General features: G+C 41.2%; 1 protein-coding gene and 1 long non-coding RNA gene across 10 annotated transcripts; both read right to left on the bottom strand.

The window, feature by feature from the left end:
* Nucleotides 1-745: 745 nt before the first annotated feature.
* On the bottom strand, nucleotides 746-5,176 carry LOC131334320 (uncharacterized). Of its 9 annotated transcripts, XR_009202121.1 has the most exons (5): nucleotides 5,031-5,176; nucleotides 4,652-4,954; nucleotides 3,977-4,047; nucleotides 1,095-3,886; nucleotides 746-993 (listed from the first exon to the last, which is right to left on the bottom strand). It is a non-coding gene; the product is annotated as an uncharacterized LOC131334320 (long non-coding RNA). The 9 variants fall into 9 exon arrangements; XR_009202128.1 differs by lacking the exon at nucleotides 5,031-5,176 and having other exon boundaries at nucleotides 1,095-2,711; nucleotides 3,815-4,047; nucleotides 4,652-4,796; XR_009202124.1 differs by lacking the exons at nucleotides 4,652-4,954; nucleotides 5,031-5,176 and having other exon boundaries at nucleotides 1,095-1,153; nucleotides 1,264-2,711; nucleotides 3,815-4,349.
* Nucleotides 5,177-5,594: 418 nt separating this feature from the next.
* LOC131329943 (uncharacterized) lies at nucleotides 5,595-8,296 on the bottom strand. The gene is made up of 3 exons (XM_058363385.1): nucleotides 7,424-8,296; nucleotides 5,955-6,064; nucleotides 5,595-5,694 (listed from the first exon to the last, which is right to left on the bottom strand). Exons 1-3 carry the CDS (start codon nucleotides 8,294-8,296, stop codon nucleotides 5,595-5,597), a joined length of 1,083 nt encoding a protein of 360 aa, XP_058219368.1.
* Between the last annotated feature and the right edge of the window lie 17,652 nt (nucleotides 8,297-25,948).

The raw sequence follows: 25,948 nt of genomic DNA, 5'->3' as shown, positions 1-25,948 counted from the left end.
TATGGTTTAAAAAGAGCTATGGTAAAAGTGTAATATTTTCTATTTTTAAAACAAGTGTAATCTTGAGAAACATAAATTAATTTTCGCGTGCCTTGCTTTCATGCATAGCACAAATTTTGCACTTATATATGCAAAATGCATTTGAATCTCATCGCATGCATATACATCTAAGTTAAACTCTCACTCTCTGGTCACACCCATTATGAGTGGAGTGGCTGGTGTACACCAGTAATAATTTAGCGTCTTCAAAGTATCACGTGGCGTTGTCTACGTGATACTCCCAACCATTTACGTTGCAACAATTTTACGATAGAATCATTAACATTTTTTTTTTTTAGTAATTGGGAGACAAGTAATGACCCACATTTTGTGGTGGCAATCTTTTATTTGTAAGGGGTACCATAAAACAATGTCCAATGCTCTTCCAGCACTACAAGAAATCTTGGTTTTCCCAGCGTTTTATAAACGCCAGCAAAAGTCTTCCAGGCATTTTTAGTGAACGCCACAACTATTCCCCGGTAATGTTCGCCGATGTTTTTATTACAATTGCCGGCGTTTACAAAAACCCCGGGAAAAGTCCAAGGCCGGCGACTTTTTCTGATTCCGGCAGAGATTTACCAGCGTTTACAAAAACGCCGGGAAAAGTCCAAGGTTGTGACTTTACCTTGGACTTTTCCCAATTCCGGCAGGGTGGGTTTTACCGGCATTTACAAAAACGTCGGGAATTTTTTATTTTTTAAAAAGAAAATCTACAAGAATGCTGCTTGATATCCAAACAACAAAACTTTAGAATCCATATACTAGCAAAAAGAAACAATAATTCATACTTTCGCAATCCAAATTCATGTTCATATGTAACCATACTCAATAAAATACAGTCAAGGAAAAAAAGGACAAACAAGTCGAAGAAAATAAACACTAAGTCCCCAAAATAAACAGTATCCCGCGCGCCTTTATCAAACACATTCTCCCGATCATCTGTTTCTCAAGCATCTGCAAATAAAGAAGCAATATTAGTTGAAAACTGGAGAATAAATAATATGAAAGCAGCAAAGAATGAAACTATGAAATAAGGCATTACAATAGGTACTCACCTCCAACCACTAAAGCAGTTCGTCACCTAGCATTGTAAAAGAGTTCCATGTAACCTTCTCTTGAAATAAGAAAACAAACAAATAAATGTTACAGTACCAAAGCAAAGAATGTACTTCCTTATGTTGCAGAGATGTACCACAATTGCACTTAAAATGAAATCAGACCCACCTCAATCTCTGGTTATCTCCCACTAGTTGCACCTTCCTCATGTTTGGCCTGCAGCTGGCAGAAGAATACTATGCACTAACTCATCACAAACAAACAAAAAGTGACAAATTGAGAAGTTAAAGCTACAAATCCAGCAGTTCAAACGGTAAACTTAGAAGTTAAGCATCAAAGCTAAAACCCACGCACCTAGAAGTCAGGCTTAGTTCAGATGGAACATTTTAACTTACATATACAACTGTTATGCTAGCAGCTCACCTAGCAACATATTTCTTAGAATACATGTTTTTATCAGGCCAGGAATGCATCAACAAAGTTATTTCTTCCCAGAAGGTGTGCATTAACAAAGTTATTTCTTCAACAGAAAAAATTATGAAAAGGAACATACGTGTCAGCATGTCTAGTTTCTACAAGTTTCTCAAAGGAAGTAGGGAACTATATTAACTTCCAAGATGTACACAGACAAGCGAATACAGGATGGGAGCGAAAAATAGTAAGCCCTCAGAATTTACCTCTTAGTGGGACGAGACTTAAGTTGTGACTCTTTCTCAAGGCCAATTTTACCGTTTAAACCCAACTTCAAATCAGGCATTCCAGAAAGAAAGCATTTCATCAGAATTTTCCCAGTCACATCACATCACAAAACACTACCTATAATCACCAAACATTTATAAGCAACCAAAGTATGCGTACAAGAAACACGTGACAATTCACAAACCAAAGATGGATGCTTATTTTGAAGATTCTCTGTCTAAAAAGGTCAATGCTATAATGCAAGGACCGCTTTAACGTGCACTGCTTACTAAACAAAAGTAGTATATCCTAGGAGTCCTTCACAGATTCATTTTATCGACATAGTTCAACCATAGATGCTGCTTTGACATAGCCTTTGTGACGCATTCATTGAAGTACCAATGCGTCCTATTTTGACCACAGTGCAATTGACACAGCAAGCCGCCAAAAGCTATTAAACAATGGAAATCCAACGAGGAGAGTCAAACAATATAACTTAAAGATTGGCGAGCCAACGCATACTCTTGAGAACCGGCCAACACAACTTTGTAGAGTTGGCTTGGACCCTCTGGATTTAAATTCAAGGAGGTGGTCTCTTTAGAAACCAAAACCTCCTGGAGGAACATGCATTCGAAAGGCATCCACCATATTTCCCCCGGAGGAACAATTAGAGTCAACAAACAGATAATGACAAATAACATAAAAGGGGGATAGTGTAATTTTAGCACGGAGGCCTCTGCTCCGCTATAGTCACTTTTGGACTTTACCTGGGTTTTGTACAAACGCCGGAAACAAACTGCTGCGTATTCCCCTTTTTCTTGTAGTGATCCAAAAACCATTATTACCAGCAAAACATCATTATCAGCAAAAAAAAAAATTCTTCAACCATGGAACTATAGTATTGCTTCTACCACACTTTGATGAGGGTCCCGGATACCCTAAGAATCATATGCAAAAAGGAAATTAGTTTAAACTGAGAAAGAATCAACAAAGTAGTAACCAAGAGATATACAAGTGAAGGAAGAAAACTTTAAGCTTTTGTTCTAACTTAACTTTTAAGTATAGTGCCCAGGATTTTCAAGTGAACTTATAGAAACAAAACTTTCAAACCAAAGACCATCGGCATTTTGATATCAATGAAGCAAAAATGAAGGGACATTGGATGAGCATATGAAAACTAAAACAGTCGCAACTCCGAAAAGGTATTTGGTCCCCCACAGAGTGAGTATTTTGTTCCCAATTTTAAAACAATGAAACCAGCACAATAAGAAGTTAGAAAAAGCAACAAAAAATCATTACTGTTAATTAGATGTACATCTTGACATTAGTAAAATCTCACCAAGACCATTCCATATATAATATTATGATCAATTCTATTCACGACAAGATGATAATAATCCCTCTGTTATGCTTCTATGCAGCCATTAGAAAGGAATAAAAGTAGAGTTTAATCAGCCAAAAAACTATAAGCCAATAGATGTACAAGCGTATATTAAGGATTCAAGGTAGATTCAATCACTCAGTATCTTTGATAGAAGGCCAACCTTTGGCTGCTTAAAATTGCTATCGGCATTATTTTTAGCCACAACACACTCCTCAGCCCAAATATCAACCACTTGGCCTAAACAACAGTCTTGCTACCAGGAGCTTCACACACTTCCCCAATTTCCACTAGAAATACAAACCCAAGGCATAAGACAATGACAAAGGTAAGTATTGGTACCCCAATCAAGCCGATGAGAGTACACCAGATAAAGCAATGACAACAAACCCCGCGGACCTCCACCAACATGACAAAAGAGCCCTGGCTCTATTATAAAAGAAATTACGCATGAGAGGAGCGTTTTCTGATAGAAAAAGCCCTGGTTTCGAGCAAGATCATTAAAGTATATATCCACAAAGCCATAACAGAAATTAGCATAATTTTGATTCTATTACATAAACGGTTGTTTTTAATTTACACATTCAGAGAATATATTAAAATGGTCCAAAGCCTTGATGATAGAAATGAATAGACTCCACCAGGAAAAAGGGAACTCACAGCGTTTTCAGGTTGGCAATCTGCGTCAATGTTGAAGGGATAGGGCCAGTCAATTGATTGTTCTTCAAATTTCTACATTAAAGTGCACATAAACCCTCAGTTGAGAGAGCTAAAAACTTTCCACGGTGATCAAATCAGACTGTACTTCAAGCATTAACTCACAGTAGCTCAAGTTGCTTAAGCTTAGATATTGAGAATGGAATCTCTCCATATAACAAATTAGTGGATAGTCCCTACATCATGCAAACACAACCTTTAAAAACACGCAACTCTCTATCGATTAAATAACACGAACTTCTCAGGATTACTAATCATTTCACCAGAAGATAACACATCACAATATGACAATGAAGAAGAGACTAGAAAGTGCAGTACTACAGTAATATCAGAGAGACACAATTGCCTATCTCATCTGAAATTTGACCAGTAAAGTTGTTTCCTTGAAGATCTCTGCAATGTTTCAATAGCATTCCGTTCCCTATACATACGATATTTAGATTGACGAAGTAGAGGCTAGTGTAGCGCGGAACAGAGGAAAATATATGAATTATTGAAACTAAAAACCTTTGAAAACTACTGTAAAAACTAAAAAGATCATCAACAGATTGTGTAACTCCATCAACAAAGTAAGGGGTTTATCATTTCCTACAAGCAAACCAAACTTTTCGTGCCCTAACCCAAATCCTCCTTCCCCACAACTCCCTCCCTCCCACCCTGAATAGACTGCCCTAAGGCCCCTAACTAGAAACCCAACCTTGACCACCGAAGCCCAACTCCACCGGAGAAAATATAGAGACATTGAGAGTGAAACACACACACACATGCACAGAGACATACCAGCGGTGAGGGGAGCGTCGAACCCCAGAGACAGAGAATGCTGATATGGACGGGAGATAGATTCAGAACCCTTTAGGTTGAGAGCACCAACAACCGGTTGGGCCGTCCTTCGCTTCCGCACCACAGATCCATAACAGCCATCAATGAACCCGCAACTCCTTCACTACCACATATCTGCTGACCACAGAGAGAGAGAGAGAGAGAGAGAGAGAGAGAGAATACCAGTAGAGATAGAACAGAGAGAGAGAGAGAGAGAGAGAATACCAGTAGAGATAGAACAGCCAAACACATGGTATGCCGATTCTGAACCCAAAACGAGATACAATCAGTCCAATCGTGATACAAATTCAAGCCAAAATGAGTGAGAGAGAAGAAGTACCGGTAGAGTGAGATCGAGAAGGCCAGAGACCAGAGGAGTGTCGATCGGAGAGAGAGAGAGAGAGAGAGAGAGGGAGAGCGGCGGTATCGCTGGGGGTTGGGGTTTTCTCTGCCGGCGCCGAAGGGAAAATAAAAGATGCAATGGGGAAATTGGAGAGCACCCACGCGTTTTGTTTTAAAAATGGACCTTTAGAGCATCTCCGGCCTTCACCCATATTTTTCCTCAAATTTGAGTCAAATTTTGGGTAAAAATCCATTTTAGATAGACACATCTCTAATCATCAAACCCAAATTTTACACATCTCCCTCTTTCTCTCTCTCTAACTAGCCGTTGAAGAAATGGGTCAACGCAAAAGTTGTCTCAGATTTGGGCAAAAGAATAAGTAAAACCCAAAATGAGGAAGGGTTTGGGTCAAAAATTGAAAAGAAATTTTTGTGATTTCTGCCCCATTTTTAAATTTGAGTTTTAAAATGGGTCAAGGCTGAAGATGCTCTTATTGAAGTTTATTGGAAACACTGGATAAGAAGTGAGGGGAATACCCTTTTTTGTTGTAGTGCAGGAGTACTAAATAATTGACCCGTGTACACTGTTCTCCTCATCACTTACCACGTCAAATATTTCTAGATTCACTAAGAGCATCCCAATGGGGATGTAAAACCAGGTGCTATAGTTATAATACAATTCAGACGTAAAAAAAATTACTCCATTGGGGATGTAAAATAGCAATTTCGGAGATGAAAAATAGCACAAATGGAAAGGGAGATGTATATTTGCATCCCCTTTTAGCTGCAGCTATAAATTGACAGGTCATCACCAACTGATTCTACTAGAATTTTGGATAGCCGGAGGTTACTTGGTTTTGCCGGAAAGTCATCGGAAATTGCAAGAACCGCCGGAATCTGCAGGAACACGCCGGAAGCTCACCATCTTCGACCCCGATTCTTGACGACATCACCCAACTGATTCTCAAGATTTCCAGCAGATTTCCCTTCGGTTCCACCCAAGATTTCCAGATTTCCCTTCTGTTCCAGCCCCTTCCAAGATTTCAGATGTCCAGAGTTACCTTCGGTTCGTAGAGAGAGAGAGAGAGGGGCTGGTTCTGTTCATAGAACCAAAGAGAGAGAGAGAGAGAGTGTGTGTGTGATTTGTAAAACTGAGAGAGAGAAAGAGTAAAGTTGGGATTTCGGGATTTTCGGTTGGCAAAAGGTCTTTATCCGACCGTTGGCCAACGGCCCTTTTGATCAACGAATCAAATTAATCAGCAACGGCTTTTTTTTTCCCTACTTATAAATGGGTGTTTTTTTACATTATTTTACACTACAAAAAATTTCTCCCTTCTCCACAAACACACTCAAAAAAAATAGTGTATCAATTATGGCAGAGGGAAGTCGTAGTGCGAGAGGAAAATCGTTCAACTCTAATCAAGATGACGCAATTTGTAATGCTTACTTGTGCGTTAGTCAAGACCCGATTATCGGTACCAACCAAGCACGATCTAAATTATGGGATCGGGTTGCAAAAAAATATACCGAATTCACAGGAGGCAATGTACGATTGGATGCTTCTATCAAGTCTCGAATGACAAGTCAACCAGCAAACTTGCAACAAAAATATCGTGGACATTTAAGGCAAATTCAAAGGCAACATCAAAGTGGAATGACAGAACAAAATGAGGTATTATTATTTTGTTAATATTATTATTTTGTTTTCATAACAATTTGCTTCTATCAAGTTTCTGTTTTCATAAGAATTGGTTAATATTATTATTTTGATAATTAATTAAATTATTTTGTTATCATGTATATAGATTGATCTAGCAAAGAGACATTACGAAGACACTGAGGAGAAACCTTTTGCGAATTTGGATTGTTGTTGGGCAATCTTAGAACACAGTATGAAGTGGGCAGATTTAACTCCCCCCCCCAGTCCGACCCAAGATATTCACAAATGGATACGAGTTCAGTCCCTCTATCTCCTGATTTCTCTCAAAATCCAAACTTAGAGTCTCCTGATTTCTCTCAAGTTTCAAACACAGCGACTACATTGGAAGATAGCAATCCTACGAGTGGAGGTAATGTTAGTCTCCAAGAAAAAGGCCTCCTGGATGTAAAGCATCAAAGGCAAAATTATTGAAGACCAAAAAAATAGAAACTGAGGAACGTGAATGGATAAACTTGATAGAAAAATTCAACCAAACTACATCTGACAAGGAAGATAGGAGAGCTGAAATGGAAGCAAGAAGAGTCGTGGCTTTGGAAAGGACTACGGCAAATGATGAGAGGAGGGTGGCGCTTGAGGAGAGAAAGGCAGCAATGAAGGAAAAAGAGATGGAAGATAGGATTATGCAAATGGACTTGGATTTGGTTCAAGACCCCCAAATGAAGGCTTATTACCGGTATCACAAGGTAGTATCCCATGTCGTACTGACTACCGTTAACGACAAAATGGGATGGAGGGGCACGACCGGCACTGAGATCATCAAAGAGATGAGATTGATCAAGCACGTTGATATCGTTAAATGACCCAGACATGCCAAAGAAAGCATGCCAAATCCACAAATCATACGATGCAACTGCTTCAAGTACGATAGTGGGTTTTCCGCTGCGGCCGCTGAAGAAGCCATGGTAAGCAGTTGGACATTTGTCCCATTGCCAATGCAGACAATCCAAGCTGCCTATCATTCCAGGAAAACCACGTTGATTGCCCACATGTAGGAGCCTTGCAGTATCTGCTTCATTTGGTTTTCTCAGGTATTCTGCTTCAAAAATTGAGATAACACCTCTACAGAAGCTTTGAAAGGAGTCAACTGTTGTACTTCCCCCAATCTTGAGATACTCATCAAGACTATCAACAGGCGTCCCGTATGCCATCATCCTCAGAGCTGCTGTCATCTTTTGGATACCAGAAAAACCTGTAACTCCCGCCGCATCATTTCTTTGGACGAACGTCGTGTCATATTGTTGGAGTTTACCCAAGATCTTGTAAAATAAGGGTCGACTCATTCGAAAATATTGCCGAAACAACTTTTCGTCATAGAGCGGATACTCACAAAAGTAATCAGCATTGAGTCGTTGGTCGGTAGAAACTCTATCACGGGGGATCCAGGCTCGACCACTCGTAAAACCAACATGACCTCCGTGTTGGCGTCTTCTTTGGAATTTTCGGTACTGCCTGGTCATGATCAATTGCGCCATTGCAATCTCATCGTCATCGGAGGAAGATCCATCAAATTCTCCCAGTAATATTCTCTGGGTTAAACTACTCATGATGATTTTTTTTTGAAAGAGGAGATTGTATATAGATTTGAGTGTGAGAATGAATAATAGGGAGGATAGGTCTATATATAGATGGTAAGTAAATGGTGTGGATGAGAGTAAATGACTGAAGTAAATGGTGTAGTTGAGAGTGGATGAGAGTAAATGATGTAGTTCAGAGTGGATACTGAAATTATTTTTCAACGGAAGTAGTACTTGAATTAGGGTTAAGAAAGTTGGGGAAAATTAACGATTGGGGAAAATTAACGAGGAGAGAAAGTTAGTTAATTATCCATCCATTTTTTACATCTCACCATTGGAGAGAGATGGGTTCTATTTTACATCCAACTAACTTTTAACCACTTTTTACATCTAAAATAACTATCCATCCCCTTCTAAAATACATCCCCATTGGGGATGCTCTAATGCTACACTTACAACATTTTTCTACAACATGTTTACAACATGGTCCACGTCATTAGTGGGACCCACTATTCCACCCAGCACAAAAAAAAGGACGAAGAAAAGGGAACAAAATCCCCAATTTTCAAAACTCCGTCTGGTCGCGCGAGCTCAAAGAGAGAGAGAGAGCGGAGGAGGACAGATCCATCATCGCAACCGCCACCGCCGACCCCCCATTACCACCTCTGGCGACCACCTCCCATCAGCGAGAGACCACCACTGCATTGACAGAGTTGAAAACCACGCAGAGAGAGGACGACGAACTTCGACAAAGCGCTCTCTCTCTCTCTCTCTCTCTCTCTCTCTCTCTCTCTCTCTCTCTCTTTGTATGTCTGTGGTATTCTATGTTTGAGCCCTAAACTAAGATTTCTGGATTATAAAAAGAAAGAACCCTAATTCGAAAATTACCGTGTAATTTGCATGAGCTTACATTTGAATTGTATGATTTTGAAGCCCTAATTTTGGGTATGGATCTATAATTTCGAAGCCCTAATTTTGTTGCTTCGCTGGTATGGATGTGTAAAAAAAAAATTTTGGGTTTTTTTTTTCCTAATTTCGTAAAATTAGGATTTTCTTTTTCATGGAAGGGGGTGCAATGCCGGCTATCCCCATAGTATACATGTCTAACTTCAGGAAAAAAATCATTATTTTGCATTTTGATAATGTGTTAGTATTCATAGTTTTGGATGGAGTATTGCGTCTGATACAAACCAAAGAACACAACCCATAGAAGAAAATGTAAAGAGGAATCACTCTGGTAAAAGGAAACTGGGCCAAAAATTTATGAAAGCTTAGTTTAGGTATGTGTTGATTTTAAGTCAGTTAATAAGATGGGAAAGATAGTAATGTATGAGACTGTGCAACATAGCCCACTATGTTTTGTATAGCAACTGCTGTTGCTGCTATATTTTTGAGTATGCTGGTATTTTGTACTGTTGTTGCTGATATTTGGATATGTGTTGTTGCTATCTATCTTGTTGTCATCATGGAGGAATTCGGGCAATTAGATGTTGTCATTGCTGGGTGTTATGCTGAAACAAATACCAGTCATCTTCTTCTCCTTAGGTATTTTTGCTTAAAATATGGAGCCTTATCTCTCTCATGGTGTCTCAGCTAGCTCCATTATTATCTGTATGTCATTGGAATTTTTGTGGGTGTAGACTCTGTGTGGTTGGAACCTTGCCAACTATTCATGGGTGTCGATCTTTTGGAATTTTGGGGTGGCAAATGATTGTCGAGCGTTTGGGGTGGTAACATAGTTGGGATATCATTCACTCGTTGTGATGCCCTTTATCCCCTTTCCCTCGGAGTGTACTGTTCTCTTTATTATTAATAAAATTGCTTTCACTTTTCAAAAGAAAAAACTGACTCATTATGGACCGTGGAGGATAATGAGTAGGAATAGTGCATAATGAAAACATCAACTATAAGCTTTTTGGTGATGACTACATTGAATAGTTACATTGAATAGTGCTCAGTTTTTTTCTCCCTCATGTTTCAATATCCAAGTAATCAACTCGAGCTGTTCATTTCTCTGTATCACTAGCTGAAATTCAAAATGAATTTATTGATTTAGGTATCAAGCTCAGTTTCAGCAGAACTTAACCTACTTAACGGCAATTGCTGATGCACAACCTCAACACATACTTGTTAGGCACATCCAACAACCTCAGCTAGAATAGCTCAGCAACAACCAAGTTTATACAGTAGATTTTACAAAATCTACCTGGAGCAAACACTATAATGCATCAAGCCATGCAACTTAGAATTGGAAATTCAGGATTTTTAGGAGACGCGCAAAGCGGAAGCAGGCAAGTTCTCTTTGAGACTGATTTTGGTGGAAGTCAAGGAAGGAACTCTACCTCTGGACATCTCATTGGGGAAAGGGGTTCTCATCTCTAAGATGTATACAGTAGATTTTGGAAACTCTCCAGCATTAGTTTGGAAAATCAAGTTGTATGTATTTTGGAATATGAATGTATGGCTTAATGACGATGCTCAGCTTTGTACCATTTTTATAAATGAAAATTGAGATGAGAACAGCTGTGTGGGCTTATGGATTAAATGTAAATTTGGATTGTGATATAGTTGAAGGCTTAATATAAGTCATGATGGATAATATGTAATGCTATGGCAATATGTAGTAGTGGAACTATGATTTTGTGTGACTTGGGAGCATATATGACATGGTGTTGCAATTCATTTGGTCACCTGTACCAGCTCAGAATTTTTGTGATAACATTTCGTTTTGTGGTTTTTGTTATGAATGGTAATTTAGAATGAGAAATGCCTAGCGTGGGCTTTTGCGTAACTTGATGTTATTGTTAAACTGATTGAGACGCGAGACATCGGGTTAGGACTAAAAATAGAGGAGACTGCCAAAAATTTTCCAGAACCATCATTCATGTGCATCTTCTATGAACATAACTGTGCTAAATTTTCTTAGATGAATTTTCTTCTACTATTTTGTACAAATTCAGTTTCTGGTGTTCTTCAACAAAGTGGTCATGTTGCTTTCTTCAGCAACTTCTAAAAAAAATCATCTAAGAATCTACCCAATTGTGGAACCATTCATCAATGCCACTTAAGTTGCAAGCTTTCATTCAAACCTTTAACATAGACAACCAGATATTATAACATGATAAAGACACGACACGACACAATACAGATACGACACGACATGAGCAAATATTTAAACAGCTTTTTCTTACAAGCCAATACCAAGTCTTGAAAAAAAAAAAGAGTTTGGGATCCCATTGGGCACTAGCTAGTAAATAGACACGGAACACCACAAATACGACATGATACAAATACTAAAACACCCACTACTCTTCAGCATTATCCGATGCATTCAGCATTTCCGTAAAACTTGGCGATGGTCTTCCAACACATTGCCCTTGAGTCTCCAAAAAACTTGATTGCCGTCTTCCCCAAACTTGCCTAATTGTAATATTTGATTGCCCTCTCTAATCGTGACTACTGAATAAGGTTGGCATGTTTGTTTGTGAACTTGGTGGTGGTCTTCCAACACAGTGCCCTTGAGTCTCCAAAAAACTTGATTGCCCTCCTCTTCAAACTTGCCTACTTGTAATATTTGAGTGCCCTCTCCAATCATGACTATTGAATAAGATTGACATGTTTGTTTGTGAACTTGGAAATGCATGCATAAATTGGTTGACGCCTATTTCGCTTGGGCATGAACTTGGAGAAAATTGATAGATGCTTCCGCCTTGTGCCATATTCGGTCGCATATTATGGGGCATCATGTTTGGCCACATTGATTGCCCCATGTAGCTTGGCTCACTCTGGCCAATAATAAAATGAGAATTAACAATAACTTTAACATGATTCATGAAATTGTGCAATAAAACTAAAATTTCTTACATTTACATTAACAACACTCTCTTGTGTCCCAAACACATGATCAACCACAATCTCCTCAACCTCCTGAAATTAGCAAATAAAATAATCACTAAGTATTCATCGAATATTACTATATGTCCATATTAACAAATCATAAAGAACTTATATCTTAGCTTTTTCCTTGGACAATGTCTTCTTTTTCTTTTCTATTTTCTTCTTACCAGCTTTTTCCGCAACACTTGCATCCTTTTACACTGTGGTCTCCCTTTTCGACGAAGACCTTTCGGGTCAAGTATGTTTGTGCTCTGTTTGGTTTTAATAGCCTCATCTCTAAGTGAAAATGAATCATTAGGAGTTTCGAAACCCACATTACTTTCACAAAGAACCGAAGCTTCCATCAACTCTCGTTTTAGTTCACGTACACATGTCATCACCATATCATACTTCTCTTGAGATTCTTCTGCTAAATCAGCAATCTCATTAAAGAGATTGCACATGTTGTCATGCCGACGTGCTTCAATTGACGTTGACAACATATCGTAACATATCCAAACTTTAGTGTACACCCTTTTCACATTTTTGCACCATCTTCTTAACACATACTTGTCAGACACTTTTTGAATTCCCCTTTGAAACCACACCATCAACTGATGTTTGCACACAATTCCTTTGAACTCAAACATGTAGGGAGGTAATCCCGAACAGATGAAGTAATAACCAAGCACGTGATACAAGGGATCACGGGTTAAAAGCAATGCAATTGATATCCGAACAAATGGTGCGTGGGAACATGGTTTGAATAAAGACAGGACAGTCGCCGTGCAAGACGATGTTCGGCGATATAGACCAGTGACATGAGAAGTCATTGGTCCGGGCAGTCTGTTCGGCAACGAGATGGCCGAACAAGGAAAGAGCTCCAATCAAGAGTAGGAGCAGAGGGAATACTCTGGAAGATTCCAAAATAGTCATGTCCCGTAAGGGATAAGATCCCGAGAATATAGGATCTGGGAAAGATACCCAATGAGAATGGGATGTTCGGCCAGTAATGGAAAAGAATCCTAAAAGGACTCTTTTCTAATAAACTGATAAGGGAAATGAGGATCCTTGATATCCTGGGTTTCCTATACGAGATGGGAATCCTATGGCAACAGGGATGCTTGGCAACAAGCATATGCAAATCTATAAATATGAGGTAAACCTAGAGGCAAAAGGTATGCAATATGTTGCATTCTCATATTCTCCTACTGATAATTAGGGTTTATTGATTAGTACGTGATATTAACTTTAGCATCGGAGGGCCTTTGCCACGAGAGGCAAAGGTGCGCTCATCCCTTGTCTGTTTTGCAGATTAAAGTTCAGACGACGAATTAGGGTTTCGATGGAAAGGCACGAATAAGCCATTGCAATCCAACTGATCCGAAGCATCAATTGTTTTCATCCCCCTACAATTGATGCCGTTTGTGGGAAGCGAACCAATTTTTCTAAAAAAAATTATGATGGAAGAAGATCCAGTTACGCCGTTTAGTCCAAAGGACCAGTTGGGTGGGGGAGGAGATAAATCCCCACCAGGTGCTCCGAGAAAGCCTACTGGTAGACATGACAGAGATAACTCCAAAGAAAAATGAGACAAAACTGCCACTGGCTCCACGAGAAGGAGTAAGTCTCATCGAAGAGAGGAATCAGTCACCCATTCAAGAAGTATACACAAAGATAACAATGTCCTCGATAAAAAGAGAAGGGAAATCGAGGAGTATGCTCGTTTGATTAGAAAATGAGAGTACGAAATATAAGAATTGCAACGAGTACGAGAGCACCCAGAAGATTTCGGACTTTCTCGAAGGAATTCCCAGAAGGACAGACGGACTCTGGTAGTCCATAAGCAGGCTCATTCACGAGGGAAAAGGAGCAGGAGTCCTATCATAGGGCGATACGAAGCTTCTCCACGAAAGAGGAGAAGCAGGAGTAAAAGCCGAACACCGGAAAGAAGGGCTTCTTCACGAAAAAGGAGGAGCAGAGACCGAAGTTCCACCCCAGAAGAGGAGGAAACAAGGAAGCATCATCGGGACAGGTACGAGAGGCCTGATGCTGATTTGGTCAAGGCCACGGCTCACAAATCGAAGGAGCTCAAGGATGGGACAGTGACTGCACGAGAAGCAGCACGCAAGGCCCTAAGTAATATAGTAGCCTCCCCCTTTGCAAAGAGGCTACAAAAGGCTAGATTGCCGAGCAGAATGAAGCACGGTACGTTCGTACTTTACGAGACAAATACGGATCCCGTAGCTCACATACAGCACTATCAACAGGCTATGTTCATGCACGAGGGGGATGATGCCATCTTATGCAAGATGTTCCCCTCTAGTCTTGGCAAGGTGGCTTTGGCTTGGTTTCATAAGCTGGCGCCACGATCCATACGAGGATGGAGGCAGTTGGCTGAGGAATTCACTGCTCGGTTCTTGACGAGCAGAAAAGCCCCAAAAACGTTTGAAAGTCTTTCCACCATGAAACAGGAGGAAAACGAGCAAATCAGGGATTATGCAAAGAAGTACTGGGAAACTTTCAATGAGATTGAAAGCTGCAGTGAGGAGTATGCAATCGCCACTTTCAAAACTGGTTTGCCTGTTCGGGAAGAGCTGCGTCGCTCATTGAATAAACATATGGTAGCCACGTTGGCTAAACTGATGGAACGGATAGAGCAACATGCCAGAATGGAGGATGACATACTCCGTGAGGATGGCATGATTATTGCCGAACAGCCAAAGGCACCTGTCAAAAAGGTGGATAAGCTAGAGCCCAAGACTTATAGAGAGAGAAAGGAGTATGGGCAGGCTAAGAAAGAGCCGTACAAGGATAAGCAAGCTCCTGACCCCAAATCTTTCTTTTCTATCACTACGGTTTGGAAGGAACCAATTTATAGGATTCTTTATCGAATAAAGAATCAGCCATATTTTAAATGGCCCCCAAGTCTAGGCGGAGACAAGGACGCAAAACGTGCTACGAATCAGCACTGCAGTTACCATAAAGATTGGGGCCATATGACTGAGGATTGTGAGATGTACAAAAGACACCTTGACGATTTGGTCTCTCGGGGCTATCTCAAGGAATTTATCCAGGAGGATCCAAAGGAGAAAGGGAAAGCCATGGAACTGGGTTACGAGCAAAATCCTAAAGGAGTAATCCACATGATACATGGGTTGGCCACACCTTATACGAGAAATGAGGTTAGGCTATTACAAAGGCAAGTCAAGCATGATCAATATGTAATGCGATTGGGAAACAAGAGAGGGCGAGGGAACGATGTGTGCAATGAAAGCATAGCGTTCACAGATGATGATCTAGGAGAAGTCCAACTACCCCACAACGATGCTTTGGTCATAACCCTATGAGTTGGGAATACGACATTGAGAGAATTCTAGTGGACTCAGGGAGTTGTACAGAGGTGATGTACTACGATGCGTTCAAGAAGCTGGGGCTGGCCCAAACAGACTTAGAGCAATCGTCAACACCCCTGATTGGGTTCGGTGCGGGAGCAGTCTGGCCTCTTGGAAAAGTAACACTACCTGTTCGGGCTGGATTAGTGGTGTTGAGGACAGATTTCTTAATTGTTGATGTTCCATCTTCCTATAACGCGATCATAGGGAGGACATGGCTGCACAAAATGAGAGTTGTCTCCTCAACTTACCACCAGATGGTGAAATTCCCGAGATCGAATGGGGTTGAAGTAATTAGAGGCAATCGAAAAGTGGCCCAACAGTGTCTAATCTCCATCATTAAAAGAGCTCCAAAGGCCCACCACGTTCATACATTAGAAATACCAGATCAACCAACTATCGAGGATGTTGGAAGAAGTCCGGCAGAAAATGTGGTTGAAGGCTTGGAGAAGATTCAGATCAATGAGACTGATCCTGGAAGATATTTCTTAATCAGAGAATCATTGCCAGCAGACGAAAAGGCTGAATCGATAAGATTTCTGAAGGAATATGTTGATGTATTTGCATGGGTGCCAGAGGAAATGCCTGGAGTGGATGCAGGTGTGATCTGTCACCATTAAAACGTTGATCCTTAACATAAGCCGATCATTCAGAAAAAACAGAGGGCAGCCGTGCAGCATGTGGATGCAGTAATTGAAGAGGTCGATCGTTTACTAGAGGCCAAAGCAATACGTGAAATTTACTACCCAAAGTGGTTATCCAACACCGTTGTGGTGAAGAAAAAGAATGGGAAGTGGTGTGTCTGCGTAGACTTCACAGACCTAAACAAGGCGTGTTCAAAAGATAGTTTTCCTCTTCCAAGGATTGACCAGTTGGTTGACACAACTGCTGGTTATGAGCGAATGAGTTTCCTCGACGCATATCGAGGATATCATCAGATTACTATGTTTGGGCCTGATCAAGAGAAGACTTCATTTATCACACCACGAGGGTTGTACTGCTATAGCGTTATGCCGTTTGGGCTAAAGAATGCTGGGGCAACATACCAAAGACTTGCAACCATTATGTTCAAAAAGCTCCTTGGAAAGACTATGGAAGTTTACATAGATGATATGGTGGTGAAAAGTCAGGATAAACGGGGACATATAGCTGATTTAAAAGAAGCTTTCGAAATCCTGAGGGAGTACAAACTAAAACTCAACGCCTCGAAATGTGCATTTGGAGTCGGTTCAGGAAAATTTCTGGGCCATTTGGTGACCATGAGAGGGATTGAGGCTAACCATGATCAAATTGCAGCCCTACAAAGGCTACAAAGTCCCAAAACCACTAAGGAAGTCCAGAGATTGATTGGAATGGCTGCAGCACTTAATAGATTTATCAGCAGGTCAAGTGACAAGTGCAGACCCTTTTTTCAATTATTGAAAAAAAAGGAGGGATTCGAATGGGGAGCAGAGTGCGAATAGGCTTTCCAGGACCTGAAGAAGTATCTGGCCGAGCCCCCACTTTTGTCAACTCCACAAGCAGGTGAGTCTTTAGTTTTGTACTTAGCTGTTTCTGAGCATGCAGTAAGTGCAGTCCTGTTAAGGGATTTGGGAATCGAACAAATCCCTATTTATTATGTTAGCAAGACACTGCTGGATGCAGAGATGAGATATCTGCCTTTAGAAAAACTTATCCTGGCACTTAGGACAGCCACAAGGAAATTGCCACACTACTTCCAAAGCCACAAGGTTGTGGTTTATACTGAGTTTCCATTAAAATCACTGTTACGAAAAGCAGACTTCTCGGGAAGGATCTCGACATGGTCCGTCGAGTTAAGCCAGTACGATATCGATTATCAGCCACGCACGGCAATCAAAGGCCAAGTGTTGGCTGATTTTGTGGCAGAGTTTTCTCCTACGGTGGCTCCCCTACCTCCTACGACAAAGGAACAGGCGACTAAGACATCACCCATGAAGAATCAACCCTCAGCCAAACAGGTTCCCATGGAATGGAAGTTATTCGTTGATGGATCAGCATGTAATATTGGTTCAAGAATTGGGGTTGTCCTTTTCCCTCCTGAAGGAGTAATGATCGAACTATCTGTTCGGCTTGGTTTTAGTGCATCAAATAATGTGGCAGAGTATGAGGCACTCTTAGCTGGATTAAGGAGTGCAAAGACTCTGAAAGCACAACAAGTCAGAGTATATTGTGATTCACAGCTCGTAGTTAATCAACTGTCCGGGGAATACCAAGCCCGGAATGAGAAAATGGCAGCGTATATGGAAGCGTCCACGGATTTACTTGATACCTTCGAAAGGGTTCACATCGAGCAGATAAGTTTAGGACAAAATGCCCATGCCGATTCTTTAGCGTGGTTAGCCGCAGTTGTTCCAACTGAACTCAAACGGAGGATAGCAGTTGAATATTTGACAGAGCCGAGCATTGGGGGAATTGTTGAGTTGGTCTTGGATGTAAACCAAGGACCAAGTTGGATGGACCCAATCGTGGAATTTTTGCGAGATGAAACACTCTCTATTGATAAAAAGAGGCTCATAAGATAAGAACCAAATCTGCTAGGTTTTGGCTGTCCCTAGAGGGTAAGTTATGCAAAAAATCTTTCACAGGCCCATATTTGCTATGTGTACATCCCGAGATGGTGCAAAGATTCCTTCATGAAATCCACGAGGGAACATGTGGGAGTCATGCTGGAGGCAGATCCATCGCCCACCGAGCAATTACCCAAGGCTACTGGTGGCCACACATGGAGGAAGATGCAAAGGTGTATGTGAAAATTTGTGAGAAATGTCAAAAATTCTCACCAATGATTCGAACACCAGCAGAGGATCTCGTGCCTTTGACAAGTCCCTGGCCGTTTGCTCAATGGGGAATGGACATCGTGGGTCCACTACACAAAGCAACTAGGAATCGAAAATTCTTGCTAGTTGCAACAGACTATTTCACTAAGTGGATTGAGGCAGAACCATTGGCCAAAATCACTGAACCTATGATAGAAAGGTTCGTATGGAAGAGCATCATCACTCGCTTTGGGGTCCCTGACTCATTGATTACAGACAATGGATCCCAATTTCAGAAGAAATTCAAGGCTTTTTGTGTCCAATATGGAATGCAAAATTATTATTCAACCCCAGCCTACCCTCAGAGTAATGGGCAAGCAAAGGCGTCTAATAAAACTATCCTTGACGGGATCAAGAAAAGGCTGGACAAAGCCAAAGGGAAGTGGCCTGACGAGTTACCATTAGTGCTGTGGGCTCACCGAACAATGCCTAGGAGGTCTACGGGAGAGACCCCCTATTCATTGGCATATGGAACAGAGGCTGTCATACCTCTGCAAGTTGGTCTTCCGACCAATAGGACCGCACTAGTCGAAAGTGGGGGCAATGATAGGGCCCTCGAAATTGAGCTTGATCTCGCCGAGGGGAGGAGGGAAAGGGCCCTGGTCCATCTGGCTTCCTACCAGGAACAGCTAATGAAGAGCTATAACAAGCATGTTCACCCTCGGGAATTTGGTGTTGGGGACCTTGTACTACGGAAAGTGCTCGGCAACACCAAGGTGGCCAACGAAGGCAAGCTGGGGGCCAATTGGGAAGGCCCGTATCGAGTAACCGAGATTGTAGGCATAGGGGCCTATAGATTGGCAGATCTGGATGGTAATCCAATTCCGAGGCCTTGGAATGTCCATAATCTACGAAAATTCTTTGTTTAGAAGCATTGAGTTCTGTTTTAGATTGCACTACGTGATTGTGTGGGAATTACAAATATAATTCCCTTGTTCTAGTTTTATTATTTTAGTTGCAAGGGGTACGAATAACGCCCTATTGAGTTTTACAGATTATGAATAAAATCACTTTTTGCAGTATAAATATTGCATTCTTGGTATTTGTCTTAAAAATACGAACTACGGGCTTGGTTTCCCTCATTCGTATTAGGGAACAGGGAACAGACAGCTCCGTTCAAAAGTACGAGAAACTTAGAAAGTTTTTAAGTACGTGAAACTTAAAATCAGTTCACAAGTACGAGAAACTTAGAAAGCTTTTAAGTACGTGAAACATAAAATCAGTTCACAAGTACGAGAAACTTAGAAAGTTTTAAGTACGTGAAACTTAAAATCAGTTCACAAGTACGAGAAACTTAGAAAGCTTTTAAGTACGTGAAACTTAAAATCAGTTTAAAAGTACGAGAAACTTAGAAAGTTTGTTTCTAAATACGTGAAAAGTACAAGAAATGATGTTCACAGGATTTGCTAAAGTAACTGAACACTTATACACAAGCAAACATATGATTAAAAGATCAAAGTACGAAATACTTAGATAAATCTGTTTGCATCCGAACACATGCAAAAACAAGAGTAGCCGAGCAAATTATATAGTTATGCCATAAGGGGCCGAATACCTGTATCATCTAAAATTTTAATATTACTGGTGCCACGCAGGGCCAAATACTTACGGTCACACAGGACCAACCAAACTTTTCCAAAAACCATTAAAATAGTTCATGTCAAACACTTACCTATCAGTCCACATTCTGGACCTCTGGAGGAGTTTCAACAGGAACATCAGTACTGGTCCCGACCACGGCACCATCTCCATCTGGATTCTCCTCCAGGATGATAGGTTCATTGGTTGTGTCCCGGACAGGTGAACGTTCAACAATGGTACCACGGGTGTCAGTGGGGGTCTCCTCATCAGCCTCAGCAAAGTCTTCAATTTGCTGGTCCACATCGTCCTCCAGATCATCTGCAGTATTTGACACACGTTTGCTCGGCAAGTCATTTTCAACCCAGAGAGGAGAGTCATCTGCAACTCCAGCTTTTGTCAAACATGCCTCCCAGCATGCAATCCAGATTTTGTCCTATATGGCTGGCATCTGTTCAACATAACTGGCCATTGTGGCGTCAAAGCCTTTTTGATAGCCCTCTTCATAGGAAGCTTTCTTGGTGCTGTCGATTTCTGATAAAGCCCGATTGAGGCTCTCTTCGGCAATCTCAAGTTTGCCCTTAGCTCCATCGAAGTAAGATTTGGCTTTGTCTCTCTCCCTTTCTAAACGGGAAACTGTCCGAAGTAGTCGGGTGTTGTCGTTCAACAATCTGATCCTTTCGGCCTCAGCTTCTTGATACTTTTGGCCCAGAGTGATCATCTTTTGAATGAACTAAAATAGTACCAAATATAACTTAGAGTCAATACTTTTATTACCAAGACAACGGATAAAGCTTAAGGTTGAGTGGAAAGCAAAGACACTTTACCTTTATCCCACTGACGAGGCCAGTGGAGACGAGCCGATCAGGAGGAGATCCAGACTCCTTTTACATATCAACAGGCATCAAAAGGCCTTGCGCAAGCGCTAGTGCAGTTTCTGAGGAACTTGCACTATCACCAATATGAAAGGGCCGATCACCCCTAATGAATTGAGGGGCCTAGGTTTCGTGGGTTACTTGAATGCTCGGTGAGGGATTTTCTAGAGGCATTGCGGCAGCTTGTGCATTGGAAATCTCGGTCTCTTGGTTCCTGGGACGTTTGTCCCGATGAGCATCAACAGCCTCAAGGGAACTATCGTGTTCCCGAGGAGAAGAAGATGATCGTGTCGATCCCCCCTATTGCGACGAGATCGTGGGGGGGGGGGGGGGGGGCGGCAGTCGATGCCACCCTACTGGCAGCACCACGTCCCCGCGTGGAGACGGTGAGAAGGGTGCTGAGGTTTAGGGGTTGACGAGTCATAGTACCTGAGTTTGGAGGAGATGGAGAATAACCTGAAGAAGAAGATTGGCTGGTAACACGACTAGGAGTAGGCTGTTCGGGCTGTCGTTGAGGAGCAGTTTGACTTTGAGAGGATCTACGGAGTCTCAAGCGAGGTAATGGGACGCCTTCTGAAATAGGAACTTCACCCAACTGCCCGGCTATTGTCACTCCAGCGTTAGCTCTTAGGCTCCTCGGCTGGGGAGCAGTTGAAGTGGAAGCTGCACTGGTGCTGGGGTGGGCAAGTCTCCTATCAATGACACCTCTGTAAACAGGATCGTATCCTAGTAATACGTCCGCATTATGACCCCGACCAGCTGATGAGGTATCGGGCTCACTTGTATACTTCAGAACCCTGTTAATCTCTGCTGTTCGGATGTAGCTTGGTTCACGTCTTGGACGCTTGTTAGCATTATCCGCTGTAAGTCAAAGCACAAACAGGAGTTAGAATGAGCAAAAATACAATAACAAAAGAAATTACGAGTAGGGCACAAAAATCAGGAGCATACGTGGGTAGCCCCAAATATGGGGGCAATGGAGGCCCACCACCTGGCCATCTTCCCCTATCGGCTCGAATGCTCCGGTAACGTAGAGGAAGTCAATCTCATGATCACGAGCAGAATCAGGCAAATTTAGCACGAGACGCTTTTCTGCTCTTCTAACTTTGAAGTAATACGTATTGTATTCAGGGTTTAGTACAATGCTATACCACCACTGAATGTCCCAAATTCCTAGCTGGGTCCCCAGAATCCTATTCAGAGCTATTACTCCCATCATCAGCCTAAAAACGTTTGTTGATACTTACATGAGGGTGAGACGATACCAGTTGAGGATCTGGCGAAGTAGTGGGTGAAAGGGAAATCTGACCCCACCTTCGACAATGGCCACAATAGGGATACACATTCTATCCCATGAGCCACCATCCCTATCTGCTCCCAAAGGGGCAAGTTCGATGCCCACGTTGTCTGGAATGTTATATTCTGCCCTAAATGCTGCCATGGCAGTAGGAGTTTCACAAAGTTTTCTAAACTTACTGGGTTTTAGGGGATTTTCATTCTCATCCGCCATGAATATTCTGGAAGTTCTACGAATTTGAAAATACGTATGAAACCCTAGTGACAGATGAGCCCCGAGGACAGAAAATCTCAGAACGAAACGAGGAGAAGGGAATGAGAATCTTACGAGAAGAGTGGCAGTGGTCCCCAAGCACGAGACCGTGTTGCAGAAGGCAGCAATGGCGGAAGATGAGAGAAACTTTCGTCTGGTTTAAGAAAGAGAAACGATGAAAATGGATTTTCTGGTAAAAAGCCCTAGAAAGGATATAAGCAAAGACGGAAGAGAAAACGTCACCCCCTACACCGTTACAAGAAAAGTAACGGAAAGAGGGCTTTGAAGGATGTTGTTCTAAACGTCGTTTAGACAAAGCGTCAGTTCACATTAAATGAAACGCGTACGGACGCGCCACCTGGAGTCATAGCCTCGAGATGGTACAAAGATGAAGGCGCCAAAGCATCAATGAGTATTAAAATTATGACTGCCCGGGATCAAAGGAGTTCAGTCTAAAACGTTTGTCTCTAAAGCTTTACCCATTGCCCCCGAACAGTGGCAAAAAAATAAAACTGGGGAGCAATTGTAGGGAGGTAATTGCGAATAGATGAAGTAATAACCAAGCACGTGATACAAGGGATCATGGGTTAAAAGCAATGCAATTGATATCCGAACAAATGGTGCGTGGGAACATGGTTTGAATAAAGACAGGACAGTCGCCGTGCAAGACCAGTGACATGAGAAGTCATTGGTCCGGGCAGTCTGTTCGGCAACGAGATGGCCGAACAAGGAAAGAGCTCCAATCAAGAGTAGGAGTAGAGGGAATACTCTGGAAGATTCCAAAATAGTCATGTCCCGTAAGGGATAAGATCCCGAGAATATAGGATCTGGGAAAGATACCCAATGAGAATGGGATGTTCGGCCAGTAATGGAAAAGAATCCTAAAAGGACTCTTTTCTAATAAACTGATAAGGGAAATGAGGATCCGTGATATCCTGGGTTTCCTATACGAGATGGGAATCCTATGGCAACAGGGATGCTTGGGCAACAAGCATATGCAAATCTATAATATGAGGTAAACCTAGAGGCAAAAGGTACGCAATATGTTGCATTCTCATATTCTCCTACTGATAATTAGGGTTTATTGATTAGTACGTGATATTAACTTTAGCATCGGAGGGCCTTTGCCACGAGAGGCAAAGGTGCGCTCATCCCTTGTTTGTTTTGCAGATTAAAGTTCAGACGACGAATTAGGGTTTTGGTGGAAAGGCACAAATAAGCCATTGCAATCCAACTGATCCGAAGCATCAATTGTTTTCATCCCCCTACAAAACAATCGACAATTACAATGTGTTTCATTGGTTTCAGAATTAAAATCAACAGTAAATGACACTTGTTTCCTCTTTTTCTCTTCTTCTTCTCCAAATGTAACCCACTCTTGTACCTCATAGTCGGACACAATATTACATTCTTTTGTCTTCAAACACAAATAGTCGAGTTTCCTGAAAAATTGCTTTTGAAACTCCTGAAATTGCTTGGAATTGCTTCTCCAACTCATCTTCAGTTAGTAACGAGATGTAAGTGTGGAGACTTTTGCATCTAGTTTATTTTCACTCTCTATCTTATTCACCAATGCATTTTCATACTGCCCCACAAACTGTTTCAAGATCGTCTTTTTATGAATGTAATCATCGAAACGTGCATTCATACTCTCGCTTCTTTGTGGGATGACATCCCCACCCAAAACATATCTTTCAAATAAGCAGGCACCCATCATTTCCTTTCCAGATACAACCCCTGTAACCATGTATTACTTTAAAGCTCATACTTTTTGATGAACACATCCCAAGTATCCTCAAATTGTTTTATTGTCTGTGAATTATAAACTGCCTTACGCATACACAACCTAATTTTCTCATAGGCATTGTACCCATTCAACTTTTCGAGCAACTTTTTTCATAATATGCCATATGCACCACCGATGTCAGGTGTTAGGGAATATATTTTCTATACCATTCTTCATTGCCAAACATTGGTCGGTAATAATTGCTCTCGGAGAACGACCTCACATGCATGTCTTCCAAGTCTGAAATAGCCACAAAAATGACTTTATATCTTCATGCGAGATTAGCCTGCATCCCAATAAAATAGATTGACCATGATGATTCACGCCTACAAATGAAGCAAAAGGCATCCCATGCCTGTTTACCAAGTACGTTGTGTCAAAGGTCACAACATCACCAAATTCCTTACAAGCTGTCCTTCTCCTTGCATCAGCCCAAAAGACATTTCTTAGTCGACCATTATCATCCAAATCCATTGCAAAAAAGAAGTCAAAATTGTCGACTTTCATCTTCATTAAATAATTGTGCATTGCCTCAGTATCTCCTTCCTTAACTAGTGAACGTCACACTTTATCCACATAATTTCGTCAATCTTTCTGAAGATACAAAAGCTTACTAGGTCCCCCAGCCTCAATCTGAAGTGAGTCATAAGTCTTGTTCAGGTTGATCCTGGCTTTATCATTTAGTTCAAGCTTTCTTTTGACATGCTCATCAAGTACCCTATTACCCTTGAAATACCTTACCTTTGAAGGGCTCTATACATGATTGTGCTCCAAAACACTCCGGTTTAACCTCCACTTTCCATCCGGCAGTATAACAACAATAACATGAGCTGGACAATCAATTTTGGATTGCGGACATGGTTTTGCCAGATTGCTTGTTGTCACCTTTGCCTTTCCACCACGACTACAAGAAAGAGTTACATAACTCAACTTCCCATATTTTCCCTTTCTCGATGTTCTTTTGCACAAAGCAAACCCTTTTTCTTTAGCAAATTGACAATAATAGAAATAAGCCTTGTCTAATGAGTCGAATGTCATTCCCACTTTTGGTTCCTCAAATCTATCTTCACAATTTCCAGTTGCCTTCTTCCCATCCTCAGTAGTATCTATCTCACCACACTCTTTGTTTGAAGGACCTACCTCTTCTTCATTTTCACTATATCCACTCCATAACTCTTCTTCTTCTTTAGCGACTCTGCAAAATTGAAAAAAAAAAAAACCTCTTAATAATGCATGGAATTGACATAAAGATTGTATTCTATTGTACTATCAAAATTGATTGGATTAGATTAAAGGATGGGAAAAATACCTGCCAAAATCAATTTGGTCATTTTCGTTTCTCCTCTGGTTCGGTGATGGAGAGGGCATTGCGGATGGAATAGACTCCGGTGACATCATCTACTTTTTTAGAAACAAAAGAAACATATAAGATACATAGCACATGAGAACGGGTCTAATTAAAATCAGAAGTCAATTAGAGCACCTAGCAACTTTTAGAATAGATTTCTTGTTTACAAATATAAACAAGAGCCATAACCAGTTGTATTGGGATGAATGGCTGACCACTGATTGGGGATTCCTATGTCTAGGGTTTCAATATGAAATGAACCTTGTAGGAATCAATATACATATGCAGCAGTGAACACATACAATAGACAATTATGGTTGCACATCCAATTTTACTAATCTAGGCTGGGATGTGTTTGCTGCAAATTGAGCCTCAAAATACAATTCGAAAAAGAAAATTCCATCCTAAACAACAAACTGAATTCCAAAATATACTCTT

This window comes from Rhododendron vialii, chromosome 1a, assembly GCF_030253575.1.
Source record: "Rhododendron vialii isolate Sample 1 chromosome 1a, ASM3025357v1".
Taxonomy (NCBI): domain Eukaryota; kingdom Viridiplantae; phylum Streptophyta; class Magnoliopsida; order Ericales; family Ericaceae; genus Rhododendron; species Rhododendron vialii.
Note: the sequence above shows the minus strand (reverse complement) of the source record. Positions and strands in the feature narration are given on the sequence as shown.

Coding starts and splice junctions, on each gene's coding strand:
- LOC131329943 (XM_058363385.1), bottom strand. CDS start 8,296: ATGAGTAGTTTAACCCAGAGAATATTACTGGGAGAATTTGATGGATCT. Junction 6,065..7,423: donor GATACTACCTTGTGATACCG/GTAATAAGCCTT, acceptor AAATCTTGGAAG/GGGCTGGAACAGAAGGGAAA. Junction 5,695..5,954: donor AAGAATCGGGGTCGAAGATG/GTGAGCTTCCGG, acceptor TTATAACTATAG/CACCTGGTTTTACATCCCCA.